This window comes from Phytophthora ramorum (assembly GCF_020800215.1).
Source record: "Phytophthora ramorum isolate Pr-102 chromosome Unknown Phyram_PR-102_s0004, whole genome shotgun sequence".
NCBI lineage: Eukaryota > Oomycota > Peronosporomycetes > Peronosporales > Peronosporaceae > Phytophthora > Phytophthora ramorum.
In genome coordinates this window covers 834,357-849,732 of record NW_027150650.1, presented here as the reverse complement: position 1 = coordinate 849,732, position 15,376 = coordinate 834,357, and the positions used below count along the sequence as shown (strand labels likewise).

The 15,376-nt window shown below is 56.1% G+C and overlaps 5 protein-coding genes across 5 annotated transcripts; 2 read left to right on the top strand and 3 right to left on the bottom strand.

Moving 5' to 3' along the window:
- Positions 1-2,300: 2,300 nt before the first annotated feature.
- Positions 2,301-2,853, top strand: KRP23_4921 (uncharacterized protein; the record flags this gene model as incomplete). The annotated part of the gene is made up of 3 exons (XM_067889935.1): positions 2,301-2,440; positions 2,510-2,583; positions 2,663-2,853. 3 exons carry the CDS (start codon positions 2,301-2,303, stop codon positions 2,851-2,853), a joined length of 405 nt encoding a protein of 134 aa, XP_067746524.1.
- Positions 2,854-2,992: 139 nt separating this feature from the next.
- Positions 2,993-4,042, bottom strand: KRP23_4920 (uncharacterized protein; the record flags this gene model as incomplete). Its single annotated transcript, XM_067889934.1, has 1 exon — positions 2,993-4,042. The coding sequence occupies one exon, from the start codon at positions 4,040-4,042 to the stop codon at positions 2,993-2,995; it is 1,050 nt and encodes a 349-aa protein (XP_067746523.1).
- Positions 4,043-4,248: 206 nt separating this feature from the next.
- KRP23_4919 (IQ motif-containing protein H) lies at positions 4,249-7,924 on the top strand (the record flags this gene model as incomplete). Its single annotated transcript, XM_067889933.1, has 4 exons — positions 4,249-4,668; positions 4,758-5,887; positions 5,954-7,142; positions 7,208-7,924. The coding sequence occupies 4 exons, from the start codon at positions 4,249-4,251 to the stop codon at positions 7,922-7,924; spliced, it is 3,456 nt and encodes a 1,151-aa protein (XP_067746522.1).
- An 89-nt stretch (positions 7,925-8,013) lies between these two features.
- Positions 8,014-10,239, bottom strand: KRP23_4918 (uncharacterized protein; the record flags this gene model as incomplete). The annotated part of the gene is made up of 1 exon (XM_067889931.1): positions 8,014-10,239. The coding sequence occupies one exon, from the start codon at positions 10,237-10,239 to the stop codon at positions 8,014-8,016; it is 2,226 nt and encodes a 741-aa protein (XP_067746521.1).
- A 752-nt stretch (positions 10,240-10,991) lies between these two features.
- On the bottom strand, positions 10,992-12,293 carry KRP23_4917 (uncharacterized protein; the record flags this gene model as incomplete). The annotated part of the gene is made up of 7 exons (XM_067889930.1): positions 10,992-11,066; positions 11,201-11,268; positions 11,388-11,430; positions 11,523-11,807; positions 11,887-11,952; positions 12,060-12,222; positions 12,283-12,293. The coding sequence occupies 7 exons, from the start codon at positions 12,291-12,293 to the stop codon at positions 10,992-10,994; spliced, it is 711 nt and encodes a 236-aa protein (XP_067746520.1).
- Between the last annotated feature and the right edge of the window lie 3,083 nt (positions 12,294-15,376).

Below are 15,376 nucleotides of genomic sequence, written 5' to 3'. Positions count from 1 at the left end.
CCACATACTTCACGTCCGTGGGAGCCTGCTTCGAGTACCCGATACTTGCAGACATTGACACACCTAGAACGGTGGCGTTCTCGAGACCGGGGTTGTCAATCCAAACGACGACGTACTCCCAGTTGTGGCGGTGGCCGAAAAACCGAAGGAAATCCGGGGGGACTGTGGCTGCTCGGCCTTTCGGGAAGTACCAAGCGTACATGATGGCCCAGACGTCATTGACCCACGCCGAACGAGCGTAGATCTGAGAGCCCAGCCTCGAGCCTGTGCACTCTCCGTCCTGAGGGCCGCTCCACTTGAGTCCGCCGCTCATGGAGCCGTCCTTTTGGACGGCGGGGTACGGGTGGCATCCGGCGTCAATCTTGAGCTGGGGCTTGAATTTGACGGCCGTCTTTTGAGAAACCGTGACGGGGTCTGGCTGCGGGAACGGTCGAACCTGGTCGTGGCCGATGACTTGGGCCTGCGCTACAGCAAGCGAAGCCATCGCAGCGACGAAGACCGCGCGAAAGTTCATCGTTCCTCGCCCAAGAATGCGCACCGACCACCAACACTGCGCGTTGGCGGGGACAATAGCGAAATGAGCGCCGCATGTTCGGACAGAAACTCACGTTTTATGTTGGAGGTAAGGTGCTCACATTTTGAGATTTGCTTTTGCTGACTTGGACCAGCAGTGCGAAATGTGGAGATCGTTGCACTGATTACATGTAACTGTACTCAAGGTGCTTGCTCAAGGACAACTACAGGAGACAGCTGGGGCCAGCGCATGGCAAGCAGCAGCATTGACGCAACTTCCCAAACAATTATGGGCTCACCGTCAAGAGCTAACTGAGTATCAGGTATGGACGACGTACAGAGTGGCGTTGAGACAACTCAATTTGTACTATGAAGGACGAGAACACGACAACAGTTGCAGGAAGCTGCCGTGCTGCCGGAACTCCAAGGAAACCATGGAGCATATCTTCTGGAAGTGTCCATGCGCTCAAGCTTGCTGGCAGAAGCTCATAAGCCATTGGACTGCGGAACAGTGGACAAACACCAGCTTAAACAGCTTCCAAGCAAGCTGTGCCAGTAGGAAAGCACCCCCCGTATCAACGGTGATACGAACAGCGATCCAGAAGATCGACCCGGATGCAGCAGACCAATATGAGGGGGTCTGGAACCGACTATGGCGAGTGTTGTGCAGCGTATGCATTACAACGCTATGGATCCAACGCAACCAAGTCGTATTCAAGAATGAGGAGGTAACCATCGATGGTAGTGTGAGGACATTTTGGGAATCCAGCATGAGGCAAATTCGAGCGATCGCAAAACGGGAACGTCGAAGAGCAGATACGAAGATCCAAGGAACACGGCTGCTATTGATGCAGCAGCATCTAGCTAGGACACCAAGAGAGAAGTCGCGAAAGGCGGCACGCCCCGTACAACCACCGGACTCACACGAGGAACCGGCGTTGCTAACCAGGCTCAAGACATACCAGACATCCTGCAACCACTGATAATGGCGTAATAGACAAGTCTGAATCTCTCTAAGATGCTTGCTCAAGATGCTGTCGAACAACAGCATTCATTAGTGAATCACTATTGCTAGGTGATTGCTACGCCCCAGACAGTCAATAAGTGCAAGCAAATTGTTTCGCACAGGATACAAGTAGTGTGCTTGAGTAATGAAATCGAGCATGGACCTACGGGTCGTAGGCTACGGCACCAAGCCCGCAGCAACACTTCTCACCTCAAGATGAAGGTCCCCCCGACTTGGCACCAAATGGCTACTCGTTCACTCACGGACTGCTATTGCCCACGGGTAGTCTCAAACGGAGACCCAGCTTTTCGCCTCTAAAATATAACCTCAAGCACTACTGCGTGTGAAGTTACCTAGCAAATGTTAGCTACCGGTAGTCTACATGTAGAAGAGTGCGAATTTGGTCTGCGAGTCTGTGTAGGCAGGCACAGCTGGCCATTCGTCAAGCTTGTGGGGGCGAAGAGTTTGCTGCACACTACGCCAAAAGGCTCGAACCAACGTAAGGAGAAGTTTCGTTGGTACAAAGGAGAAGTGCCACTACCTAAGCAGTGGCGCTTCATTCGCTGCTCCATATTGTTTTGGGTTTCGCCAGGACTGTAAACGATCAGTCACTGATCGTTTACCAACCCACCAAGTTCATTCTCCACTTGGGGGTGGAAACTGGATATTGTCTCGAGATGGGGTCCTCTCTAGATGGAGATCGCAATTCCGGTTACACAAAATGCATCTCGATCTGGTTACATCTTCTGTAACCCGAGTTACACGAGCAGATCCGACGGCCATGGCGGCGCGAGAGCTGCGCCCACTGTATAAGAAGCTGCTGCGCCTGGCGCAGAGTCTGCCGGAGCCCAAGCGCCAGCAGTCGCTCGACCAGATCCGGCGCGAATTCCGCAGCCATGAAGAGCTGACGGACCCCAAGGAGTGCGTCAGTCTTTTTATCCTGTCCCTCCCTGGTCAGTTCACTAACTACCGCTAAATTGCTGCTGCTAGGGTGTCGGCGCTGATCCAGCGCGCGCAGTCGTCCCTTGGCTACTTGAAGATCGTGACGCCCCGTGCAGAGTCCAGTGAGTTTGCAGCTTTGGGGTTGACTGGTGTTCGTGTGCTGTCCGCTGACGTCTCTTATCCTGTATTTGACCGTTTAAGATAAGGGAATACAGCGCTACATCTACCGCAACGGCCAGCGCGTCAACGCGGACGAAGTGGAGGCCCATGGGGAGGAGAATGCTCGTTACAAGACGCAGGACATCGAGGGCGGGCTCAAGCGCCACCACCAGCTGCTGCGTCGGCAGCACTTCATGGACCGCAAGAGCGGCCCGCCGCGCCCCATTTTCTAAAGGAAAATAAAGAAGGACCGGACCGCATAACAGGAGCTGGGGGCTGTGTATGGAGAGAGTGCATTAAGTTGTGGCTAAAGATGTGGTGGCTACGAGTGTTGAGCTGCTTGATGCTGTTCTTTTATGGCTGTAGACCCCATCAGAAGAGTTTTGGGCCGGCACGCAGCGTGGCAGAAGCCTGTTTGGTCTGCTTCTCGACGCGAGCAGTGACGTTCGAGAGCTGATGCTCGACGCGCTCGATCTGCTGCGTGCTGCGACCAGCTTCGCCGTTCAGTATCTCCGCCTGCACCTCCAGCTCCCCCAACGCCTGTGCTAGACGTTCCAAGTCACTGACACCGGCGTCGTTGATGGTTTCCATAGCGGGAGGCAAGCGCGAAGGACTGCCGCCAGATTGCTGCGAGCGCTGAGGCGAATGCCCTTTGGAGGCGGTGGATTTGGGACGTGAGTCATCAGAGAAGAGGTGCAAGGTGGGGCTCTTGAGTCGGCGCAGCAGCTTGTCGCCGAAGTCTAGGTCTCGATCGATCGCGCCCAGGTCCTGTTCGATTGCGTCCAGCTTCTCGCCCTGGATGACGATCTCGTTGCAGGCCTCTCGACCGACGAGCTTGGCGGCTTCGATGTCGCGCAGGGCTCCCGAGAGCAGTTCGTCTTTGTTTTGTGTCAGAGTCTGCATTTGCTTCTGCGGTGTCATCAATGGCTGTGGGGACAACGAGACGCCGAAGCCGAAGAGGTTTTTCTTGTTGGAGCTCACGCTCTGGTCGATGGCCTGACGGGTCAGCTGGCGCTTAGCACTCAGTGCGTTGCGGGCGACTTCGAGCCACTTGTTACGATCGCCCTGCGTCTCCACGAACACGTCCAGCTCAACGTACCCCTTCTTCGGGGCATGGCCGATCATCTTAAAGCCGAATGGTTTTCCAGCTGCCCCCATCACGCCTACGACGTACTCGTGCGGCTCAATGCTGGACAGGTAGAAACTACCTTTGGGTGCGCTCGGTTCAGCGGCGGGAGGATGGCACGCCGCGCGGCTTTCATAGTACGAGATCTGCAGATTCGACCCCTCGAGAACAAGGAACCGCACGCGCCAAGACTTCCGGAAATGGCCTCGCTTGGTGACGTAGCCCTCGCATGATGTGGGTCGAGCCTTATCTCCAGAAGCTGTCGCTCCGATCTCAGGCACCCGCAAGATGTTCATGTTGCGGCTGTGGGGATTAGTGCCGACTCCAGGCAGGTTTGAAGGTGAGCTGCGTGGGGCCTCTGTTCCAATTGCCCTATTAATACCGGTCAGAGAAGGCGAGGCAAAGGAGGCATGCCATCAGCTCGTAGGCGGCGGTATAATTGGAGCTTCGTACACTTTGGCTGTCTTGGCAGGACGGCAAGCTTCCCACACGAGCCACCAAGATGGAGAAGGTGCAGCAGCAACATCATGTAGAAGATGTGGGGCGACTGCTGCTACAGACGCAGGAGCAACTGCGTGTCATGCGAGAGCAGATGACGGCGGCTGCAGCGGCCGTAGAGGCCAACGCGTCGCCAATGCGGCACAGCGCAGTGGTAACCACGGCTGAAGTGCAGGCTTTCAATGCCATCCTACAGCAGACTGAGGTGGAGCTGCGCGCCAAAGCAGAACTCGTGCTCAAGGGCATGGTAAACAGCAGCAGCAGTGCTCAAACCAATCAGAGTCAAAGCGGCACACTTCTTCCTGTTGTCACGGTTGCAGCGCCTCCGTCGACAAGACACCGCAGCGGATACGGGGGTGCAAATAAGCCAACGCTGACAAGTCGTACAGACGCTAGCTCGATCCCCATAGAGTTCTTCCGAGAGGTGAGTGGTTCAACTTCATTCGTGTCGATAAATTCTCTGGTGAGAGGCCAAGCCTGAACTGAGCGTGGATTTCTTTGAATGCACTCTAGCAATTTCATAACAGCAGCGTCGAGGTTCGGCAGTCGCTGATGCCGTCACCGCAGCATTGGCAACGACATCTCGGAATCCAGCACGGACGCCTCCTGCGTAAGAAAACCACACAGCACTGTCGCCTCCTGCCCAGTGTCAACAAAGTCGACCCCACTGCGCCAACACCCGAGCTGCGCGAAGAGGATGCCAAGCACGGCGTTTTGAACTTGGTCACGCGTGGGTTTCTGCCTGCGTACGCAGATCTGACACCAGCGTTTGCAGGGTCAAGTGGCACGAAAGATGGCTCCGGGGTTATGAAGCAGCGCGCGACTCGGATCTACGATCGGTCCGAGCAACCGGCTCGGGCTACACCATTTACGCAATCGACAGGCTATAACCTCGCAGCACTCAAGTTCGATCTCCGTGCGCCTCCAACGCCTCCGCCACCTGCGCCCGAAGCTGCTCGGACCAGCTCCACAAGGAGACGAAGTTCAAGGCGAGGTTCGGCAATCCAAGGCCCCAACAAGGTAATCATGTCTTTCCCAGGATCTACTGGGACTGGCAAGAATGACCGATCGGTGCGTCAGAATTCGCTCGTTTCAGCTGCGATAGCTGCCTTCACGAACCAGAACGACGACATGGAGGGCAACAGGGAGCATATCGACGGCGAAATATCTGACGAGGACCAAGGTGGCGCTGATAACGACAAGGACGAAGAAGCCGAAATGGAGGAGCTGGGCGCTAACGTCGACAAGATCCGTGGCTACAACGATCTGCTGGATGCGTACAGCTTGCACCAGTTTTTGATTCACAAGGGACGTTCAATGAGAGACACCCCCGAGTTCGTGTCGTTCCGGAGGGTTGCGCAGGAGCTATGGGGGAGTGTTGAAGAGGCTCTACGGGCATTGGAGACACTACTCACGCAGTATTTTGTGCCTCTGGCTTACGTTGATGGGCAGCGGTTGCTATCACTCGCAGCCACAGGGCAACCTCGATTTTCCAAAAGCGAGCTGCTAGCTTGCATCGTGAACGAAGAGCAGGTGATGTCAGTATTGCGTCGTCCAGGCCAGCGATATAAAGGGAGAGATCGCAAGCGCCGTGCTGCCACGACAATTCAAGCTTGTGTGCGAATGTGGTCAATCCGCCGGCGGTACGTCCGATCGCGTGCCAGCGACATCAGTGCTACGAGAATTCAGCTTGCTTGGCGCTCTTATAGTTGCCATGCAGCACTCAAAACTCGTTTGCGAGAGGTTCGTCGAGAGCAGCTCGAGAGGTGGGAAGCTCGGATGCAGGACCTGAGAACGCAATGGCCTCAAATTGCAGGGCGTCGACGTGTGGTCGTGCATGTGCCGTCGTTATCGCTCGATGAACACTCCCGCCTCAGTGCTGAGAACTTCGCCGTGCAGCAGAACCTTCAACTTACGCGGATATGTGCTGCAGCGCTGGACTCGCATGTTGATCTGCTAGTCTATGTGTCTCCGTTCGAGCTCACGGCTGATGTCTCGCAGTACTTCCTCAAACTGCTTCAGCTTGGCGGACTTGCTGACAGTCGGCCTCGTGTGAAGCTTGTCTTCCCCGAGCAAGCTGCGCGCTTCCCGGACCACTTCTCTCTGTCGTCATTGCTGCTCTACTCGCCTCACTGTCTGCGGCGGATTCGGCATTACACTGCTGGCAAAGAAGCTTACCTCGTGATGGGGTTGCCCGGTGCTGAAGACCAACGACTAGCGGTTGCGCTGGATCTGCCGATCCTGGGTGCGCCACCAGCTCAAGCCCTACCGCTTCTCACTCGCTCCGGAGGCAAGAGGCTGCTGATACGCGCCGATGTGAACGTTCCCACGGGCACCTACGAGCTGTACGACGAGCACGAGCTTTTTGCAGCGCTCGCCAAACTCGCTGTCGCACACATGGAGCAGCCAAAGTGGCTACTGAAGCTCGACTACGACCCTCTTGGTATCGGTGAAGCTGTGGTTGACCTGTCGGGAATGCAAGCGATGCGGGAGCTACGGCGCGAAAAGCGGACGCCAGAGTACTGGCGACAACCGGGACCTCGTGACGCTGCCGCTAAGCTCGTGCTAGCAGAGCTGGAGCGTCCGGGTGTGCTAGCTCGGCTTGCAACGCCCATGCATACCGAAATCTTCCCTGCGTGGCGTGACTTCACAGAGGCTATCGGCCATTTCGGCTGCGTCATCGAAGCCGTTCCTCCAGCGGGTATCGCAGCCACGCCAGAGTCTTCAAGCTTGCTCGTGGAGCCTGCCTACGTGCGCGCAAACTTGTTTGTCTATCCGGACGGCAAGGTGTATATCACTTCGACGCAGAATGTCCTGGCGAGCAGTGGCGGCGGACTGAACCGCAAGACCGTGGCGTTCACATTTCCGCAGACAGCGGCCCCGCACGAGGCGGTCCAGGTGAGTTTTCGTCTTCCTTCGCGTAGGGTTTTCATTTTGGTGACTGATGTTCGTGTTTGCTGTAGGGTGCGTGCGATGCAACGGGGAAACTGCTAGTGGAGACGAGCGTGTGGGGCTACGTGAGTTTGGACTTTGTCGTTTTCCAGGATGAAAAGAATGGAGGCTCGCCGCGGTTGTGGGCGCTAGCTGTGCACCCATTTCTCACGGACTCGGCTGCCAGCTTTGCCTGCTTCCACCTGCTCGCTCGAGGTGCACTGGACGCGAATTCAGGCGCCTACCGAGTGGCTGCTTCGAACTCGATGGTCAATGCCAATCCAGGACGGAGTGGAAGTGGCGGGGCTGCAGATCTGCTGCTACGCGAAGCCTCCTTGACGAAAGCGGCGCTCGCTGGAGCCCCTCGCTGCTTTGTGGTGTGCTCGTACGTGTTCCACCCGCACGTGACCACGATGCAGTACTCTGCCTTTTTCCACGCTTGCCGGCTGCACGGCGTGTGTTTTGACGTGGAGCGTACGTTGGGTACGCTCTTCCTGCTCGCCGACAGTCTCACTGCTGGAGTCTTCGGCATCTTGAGCGTTGGCGAGACGACTGAAGGTGCATTGGCGTTCCTGCGCACTGCACTCGAGGTGATTGGCCGCGAGGTCGGCGCGACTATCGAGATGGCTACATCTCGACCCGTCTCAACTCGCAATGGGAACTTTGCGCAGGTGCTGTCTGCTGTTCGAGCGTCCACCGGCGGTGGCAAAGGAGACAGGCTCGGCAAGATGCGGCGGCTGCGGCGATAGAGAACGCTCCGAGCTCCGAACAGCGAGATAGATCATAACAACATCAATACTTATTTGGTCAAAGTCTCCAACTGGCCTACTCAATTGATCTACAACTTGTTGCGTTTGAGAATGCCCACGGGTTTGAATTCTTGGGTGGCACGCGGGTCGTGCCGTGTGTGTGCTCGCTGGTTTGACTTGCTCGTCGTCACCCGGCTGCTCGCGCGAGAAGATGTGTGGCCATGTCTGGAGGTCGGCGGGCTGTCGTCTGAGGAGCCAGAGTTTGAGTGACTGCTGCTCGACACACTGCGGCGCATCGAACGCAGGGCCTGGATCGCGTCGTCAATGGCGAAGTAGAACTGCTCCTCTGAGCGCGCTGGGTCGCTCAGCCATCCGCAGAGAGCAGAGCTCTCGATGCGGTAGGCACCGTGTCGTACAGCCACTAGGTCCACGAACGAGTGGCGTAGCATGCGCAGGTCTTCTGCCGTGAGATTGAAGTGCTTCTTCGCCTGCTCCTCCGTCACAAGCGAGTACGGACCAGCAGCTGCGCCTACGATCAGCTGCAGCAGAGGCTTGGCCTTGCCCCAAACGCGAGCCCGACCCTGGCCGAACTTGTCCTCGAAAATCTCCGCATAAATGTCATACAGCGTCTCCGGCAGCTCGTGCAGCACTGAGAGCGGAACCGCGCCTTCCTTGCTCGCCGCCGCCATACCCGGGTGCGACAGAGCCTGCTTCGTGAACTCCAGGTAGGCAAAGTTGCCGCCACTCTTCTGCTTGAGCACCTTCTTGGCTTCAGCAGCGTCATTGTCGCTGAAGTTGCGAGCAACGTCTTCTACGAGCGAGGACACGTCAGATACAAACGCGCCGTTCTTGGCGCTGAAGTCAAGCACCGACGACACAGGCAGACGCTTAGCCAGCTTGGACGACGGCTTGGACGATACCATGAAGCCAACCCACGACGGAAGCAGGGGGATGACCTGCGCGAAAAACTCGAGCAACTCGTTGCGGCCGCGCGGTCCGGCCGAGCACTGGTCGATTCCGTCCACGAGCATAAAGGTCGCGTGCATCGGCTCCTCCATAGCGTTCAACGGGTCCACGAGCACCTTGCCAGCCAGCACAAACGGGTCCGCCTCCTCCAGCACATACTTGAGGTTCAGTCTCGCGAGCTGGTTCTTGAACGGCGGCAGGCTGTCCACAAGCTGGTGCACCATGGACAGCAACACGTTGCGCGGGCTGCTCTTGCTCTTCCGGTCGAACTGACAGCAGTGCGCTGCGAGCAGGTTGCCACGGAACTGCTGGGCCACGGTCCCAAGGAAGGCGCTCTTACCGGTTCCTCCCTCTCCAACGACAGCCAGGAGGGTGTCGTGGCCCACGTTGAACCGCGCGTCTAGCCACTCCTCCACGCGTGTCAGCGCCCAGGTGCGCGACCCGGGCGTCAAGCTACGCGCGTGCGCCGCGAGCTCCGACGTGAAGTCTATGAGGGGGAACATGTCGTTGATCTGCTGCGGGGTCAGCGGCGTCGACAGCGCGTTGTCCGCCACAGGCGCCAGTTGCGTGAGTCGCACACTGGCCCGCGCGGCCGGAGGAGGCGTCTTGTGGATGTTGGCGCGGGACGCCGCGAGCCGCTCGCGCGTGGCCGACGACGTCTTAGTGGACGTCTGACGCGTGAGCGCCGCGCGCTCGTCCGCCGACAGCGGGTCTGACGAGGAGCTCTCGGTGGACGACACTGACGCGGCCGGGCTGAGGTGCTGCGTCGCCGCAAGCTGCGCGATGGCGCCCTTAAGCAGCGCCAGCTCCTTGAGCACGTCGTAGCGGGTCACGTGCAGCTCGTTCATGACTTCTCGGCGGATGGCCTTGACCTCCTCCTTGACCTCCACCACCTCGCTGCGTAGCCGTTCGAGTTCAAAGGCGTCGCTAATGGCGCGCGTCGTGCTATGCGCCGTGGAGAAGTCGTGGTATGCTCCCTGGTTGGGCACGTGGCCAGGCGTGGAGGCCGCGTAGTTGCTGGGCGTCGTGGCCGAGAACTGCGAGAAGCTGCTGCTGGCGTTGCTGGCCTCGGCATCTTCGTGCAGCGCCGAGAGCGTCATGTGCGTGCCGCGGAGTTGCTCCGTCGTGCGGTACTGCGGGACGTCGGAGACCGTGGAACGGCCGCCGTAGAACATTTCCTCCACGTCGTCCGTCACGTTGACGGTATCGGTTAGCGTCGTGCTGCGGTCGAGGCGCAGGGCGTCGTCCTGCGTCTGCTTGAGCCGCAGCGAGTCCTCGTCCAGCGCCCAGTTGGCGTCCTTCTTGTGCAGCCGCAGCTTGTTCTTGAGGCGGTGCATCGTCCCCACCATCTTGGGGGGTTGGACCGGACGAAACACGCTGTGTTATAACCCTCAGCGGTGGGTTGAGGCGGCGAATGCGCGAATGAGAGACTTCGTGCAAGGGCGGCGACCCAGTGGAGAGGAAGTCGTCTGTACGGTTCTGCACTTGCGCAGATGGCGGGTAAACTGGGTCTAGGCCTATCCGTGACCAGTCTGACGACAACCCCCGTCGTCTGTTGGCTGCGTGCGCAAAGCTCTCTATGTGCTACCCCTGCGGAGGAGATGTAAGGGAGAGGTAGCTAACTACATGTAACTACATGTACATGCAGCTCATGCGCTGACGGCATCCGTTTGCAGCCGGAAATCGGAGGCGTTTCGTGAGATCACGACTTGCAAGTCTCACTTGGCACGGAAGCGTCTTGCAAGTCTCACTTGGCACAAGGCTTTCCACCGTTGGGATGGCTCAAACCTCTGCTAGCGAAATGCGTCAATTGCCACAAACGGCCACTCGATTCTCGATTAGCACACCATCGAGGTCGTGGAGTCACGGGCTGAAGCGCCAACGAAACGTCCATCTGGACTGTGTGAGATCATGGCAATGCGATGAGCACCAACCGACAACGGCCGCCGAAAAACCGACCTGCTCAGAGCAACAAGGAGGCAGGACACCAGCTAACGGGATTCTATTGCGAGGACGGGCGTTACGATGCTGGTCTCGAGCTACTCACTCGCACCGCACCGTAGTAAAGGTAGCTTCAGTTGCTATAGTCATGGCGGCGCGCTCAGGACATGCCAGGCGGAGGACGGTGGTGATTGCCGCCGACATCTGGGCCGGCGCTGGAGCGGAGCAGCGACACCTGCACAGATGCATATCATCGCAAAAATCGAGTGAGCCACATGGTCGCCTTCAATTGGGACGCAGCACGGCGGCTTCAGCGCAAACCGAGGCATTCGCCCCGATCACCAGCGCTCGACGGAGAGATCGACTCACCTCGGCCTGCAAATTCAGACACATCTGCCGGAACATGGCCACTTCGTTCTGGAGCCCGTTGATAATCTCTGTGGTCCACCAAGCGTAGAGACCATGCACACAAGATCGCACGTCAATCAGTCACCGCTCGTCACGCCGTCGCACTCCATGCGCAAATCCACACAGCGAAATGAAGGAAAGCACGTACCGCCACTGCGCTGCAATTGATCCTGCAGGTTGCGGTTCGCGTGCTTCATGGAAATACATGTACCGCGGGCAAAATACACCCAGTCGCAGAGCGTCAGCTAGCGGTTAACCCCTGCGTCAATGCTCGGCCACGTACCCCGAGTTGATCCTGCACCATGAGGAGCTGCGAGTTCTGCTGCGTGGAGAGCAGGAGCTGGTCCATCACCTCCGTCACCGCCACCGTGCGCTTCATCTGGCCGTCCACGCGCGTGATGGTAATGTGCGCCGGCGTGTACACCGCACCCAGCTCCGCCTCTGACGACGACTGCGGTCCACTAGCTGCTGCTGCTGCTGCTGACGGAGCGGCGACAGGTGCCACCGCCGGCGCTACATTCTGTTGCTTTTTCTGCTGAGACTGCTGCACCTTTGAAGGAGACGAAGCCTGAAGAAGCACCACGCGTAAATCGCAACCGCAAATCGTCAGCGCCCATTTGCTGGCCATGTACCACCGACACACCCACCTTCTTCTGCTGCTGCTGAGGTGCTGGCTGCAGCTTCTTCTCGAGGCCATTGGGCACTGCAGCCGTCTGCACACAAAAGTCAAGGGCCAGCACAACCGTCAGCTCCATCATCAACAGATCTTCGAGCCAACATCTAGTGAGCCGCCAAGGATGGCTACCGGTATTGTCCTTACCTGCTGCTGTTGCGGTGCTGCTTTCATCAAATCTGCCAGCGTGCGCTTGGGCTCTACAGCCTCCGCCTTCTGCTCCCTAACATGGTCCTCCACCTCCTCAGCGGGCGAACCGGCAGGCGACGGCGTCTTGTTCTTCTTGCCTTTGGTCTTCTTAGGCAAGTCACTACGAGGTTGTTTTTACGCGTTCATCACGGAAAGCAATTCATACGCCGCCTCGTCGCACTCGTCGTCCATCAGGAGTCCGGGCACGTCCAAGACCGTGGAGAACTGGAAGCGTGGCAGCACGTAAAACACATACAGTGCGCCCCAGTTCGGCACCAAGTACGTCCCAGTGGAAATCACCAGACGCAGTGACTGCTCGAACAGCCCGCCGTTGTCATCGAAGAACATGCTATCGCACTCGCGCGTTTTGCCTGCACAACAGTCACGTTTAGTTCTTGAAGCATGTACGTCGAGCCCAAGTTCTTACCGCCGACACCAAGAGAGAGATACGCGTCTACCGCAAGTTGCAAGCTAGTGCTCACGAGGTTACACTGTTCACGCAAGCAATAAACGTAGAGAAGCACGCACAAGTCCGTCGTGTTAGCTATCAAGAGACTGTGCCAGAAAGAGACTCTGTCAGCGGGCGCACTTACGATCAGAAGAACCCAAATCCGTCCTTCATCCCAGAGCAGCTCGAACTCACGTTTGATCGAATCAAGGTGCGCCTGAGCCGTGCGCGTCTCAAACGTCTCTGCATGGCGGGCTCCATCGAACGCGACCGTGCTGTAGTTGCCCGTGCCTTGTAAACCAAACTGCCAGCTCGGAGTACCCGCTGCGGCACTGCTGTCACCATCGCTTGACGCTACAGATGAACATTACCGCGGCTATCTATCTCAACTTGCCAGTTGTTTTGCACGGCAACAGACCACATGTGTTCGTCAAACTCAACGGCGTGTGCTCCAACAATAGGACCACGCAATACAACAGTATGTTCCCAATTCAACGTCATTCCCCCCACACTCCAATTGCAGCTTCCCATCGTCAACACGGTTCCATCGATAATCGCTACCTTCCAGTGCATGAGTCTGGGGCCTGCGTGATATACGTTGACCCCGTTTTCAACCAGTTTTTTATCATTGCTGAGCTTTTCTCGGTGACTTGTGCCCGATCAACGAGAACACGAACCGTGACACGCTGGGAGGCCCGGATGATAGCGTCTGTCAGTTCAGGATGCGTCAAGATGAACATAGCGATATCTACTGAGGTCTCTGCGCCGTCGAGCAAATCAATGAGCTTCTGAGGTGCAGCTTGGTCGCGAGAAAACCAGTAGTCTACAACTGCATTTTGTAGTCTACCCAATATGTCATGCTCCATGCGGCCAAATACTCGACGGTCGACCCCCATTATCCTTGCGATGTCCTTGAGCGATAGGGTTTCCGTGACGCAAAGACCTCGTTTCAGCATTTCCACCACGAAACGCATGGGGGTCCACCGAGGGGGTTTACCGGACTTGGACTCGTCTTGACTGGGCTGGGCGTGGACGATGGAGTTGATCGTGCTGCAGGCGTGTCCTGTGCTTTGATGCAGCTGGGTAATTCTCTCCCCATTCTGGTATCGCATGCGAATCTGGGACTTCTCTGCTGGAGTTAGTCGCGGACGGCGTTTCTTGGGCAGCGGACTTTGCGTTCTGTAGGCATTCGGCACGACGCGTCGCGAAGCAGTGTACATCCGAGCGGTGGCGAGAGCGATGTTTTCCGGTACACCCGTCATAAAAATAGTTACATTATTTTGTAGCCCTGCTCAATTTTCAAAATAGATTCCTAGGAGCCAAATTTTTGCCTCGGCAGGCATGGTCGCTCTTCATAACTTTTGGCCAAAGCTTCATCATTTTCAAACATTTTTTGGTACTAAAAAAACTGCTAGAAAGCCCGAGGACACAGGAAAAAGCAGACGTTGCCATCTGCTTTTACAGGCAATCATTCACGACCGGAGGAAGTAGTACCCCCGTGGCGTCTGGATTCACTGCTACATTCCCAACATTGGTTTCGACGACATCGTGGTACTACCCGATAGATATCTGCAAACTATTTCTAAGACGAGTGAGGAGCAACTTTAGCAGAAGTGGAGCGAACGCATTTTTGAACAGTATGGAGCTCGCCAACTCGCCAACTCGACAGCGGACTCTACGATTTCATACGATGACGATTCAAACGACGGCCTCTTCGCATTCTGATGGCGCAAAAATTGTTTGTACGACCACACAACGTCGTACAAACAAATGTTGAATCCCATGTGAGGTCGTACAATACCTGCGAGACTTGATGGCTTCGACAGATTGAGAGCAGAAATATGTCAAACCTGTGGAAATATATATTCAGCTGCATATATTTCCACAGGTTTGGCAAACTTTTGTTCTCAATCTGTGGATTCCAGTATACTTTGTACAATGATTCTCAAAACGAATTTTTATTCCGCTCCCAATTTGTCCACGCCATCAAATATCGTAGGTTACCTCGTTAAATGAATAGTATTTGAATTATGGCAGAGGGCGTCTAGAAAATCATTTTTTAAAAAATCAAAGCGACCGCTCTGAATCTGAAACGCGAACCATAAAAAAGGACGTAGTGGTACAAAATGAACTTAGTGACTACAATATACGCTTTTATCGTACAATATATTCCAATGTGAGGTCGTACAATATTGTGAGATTAATTATGAATTAAACGGTTACGCTCAGCCGAATTTTGTGGGTAAATGATGCTCAGTCACTCACGGATGTAAGGCGACAAAAATGGTCAGTAGATCGGAAAGAGTTTTCGACCAGCTCAAATAGAGATGACATCGAGGGGCTTGCTTACAAGGCGCTGCAGTGGACTATTGATTTTCCCGCAATGAATCGGTGGCAGCCAACAAGCTACTCAAAATGGTTGACAGTGCGACTACCTCAATTTGATATCGCTATGTACATTTTGACTCACCCCAAAACAGAGGCCCGCCAGTACAGTATCATATTGTATTGGCGACGGGAGTGGTCAATAGTAAAGATTGCAATATGGAAACAAGCAATAATAAATATTGCCGCAATTTTTATTGTATTTATCTATCCTCGTCTTCCTGTCTTCCTCTTCCGCTCGTTCCGGTAGGAAGTCCTGTTGGTATAAACGCTCGTCGATCGATGGACCAAACAGTGCCCAGCTCCTCCCGCTCATACGCTGCGATAATGTCTTGTGGTAAGTCGGCAGCTGGTTGCCAGGTTGGGCGCGGGTAACCAACCCAGCCAACGAAGTAGAAGGCGTCGCCAGACATGTTGAGTTTCTTTGCGTAGATATAATCCA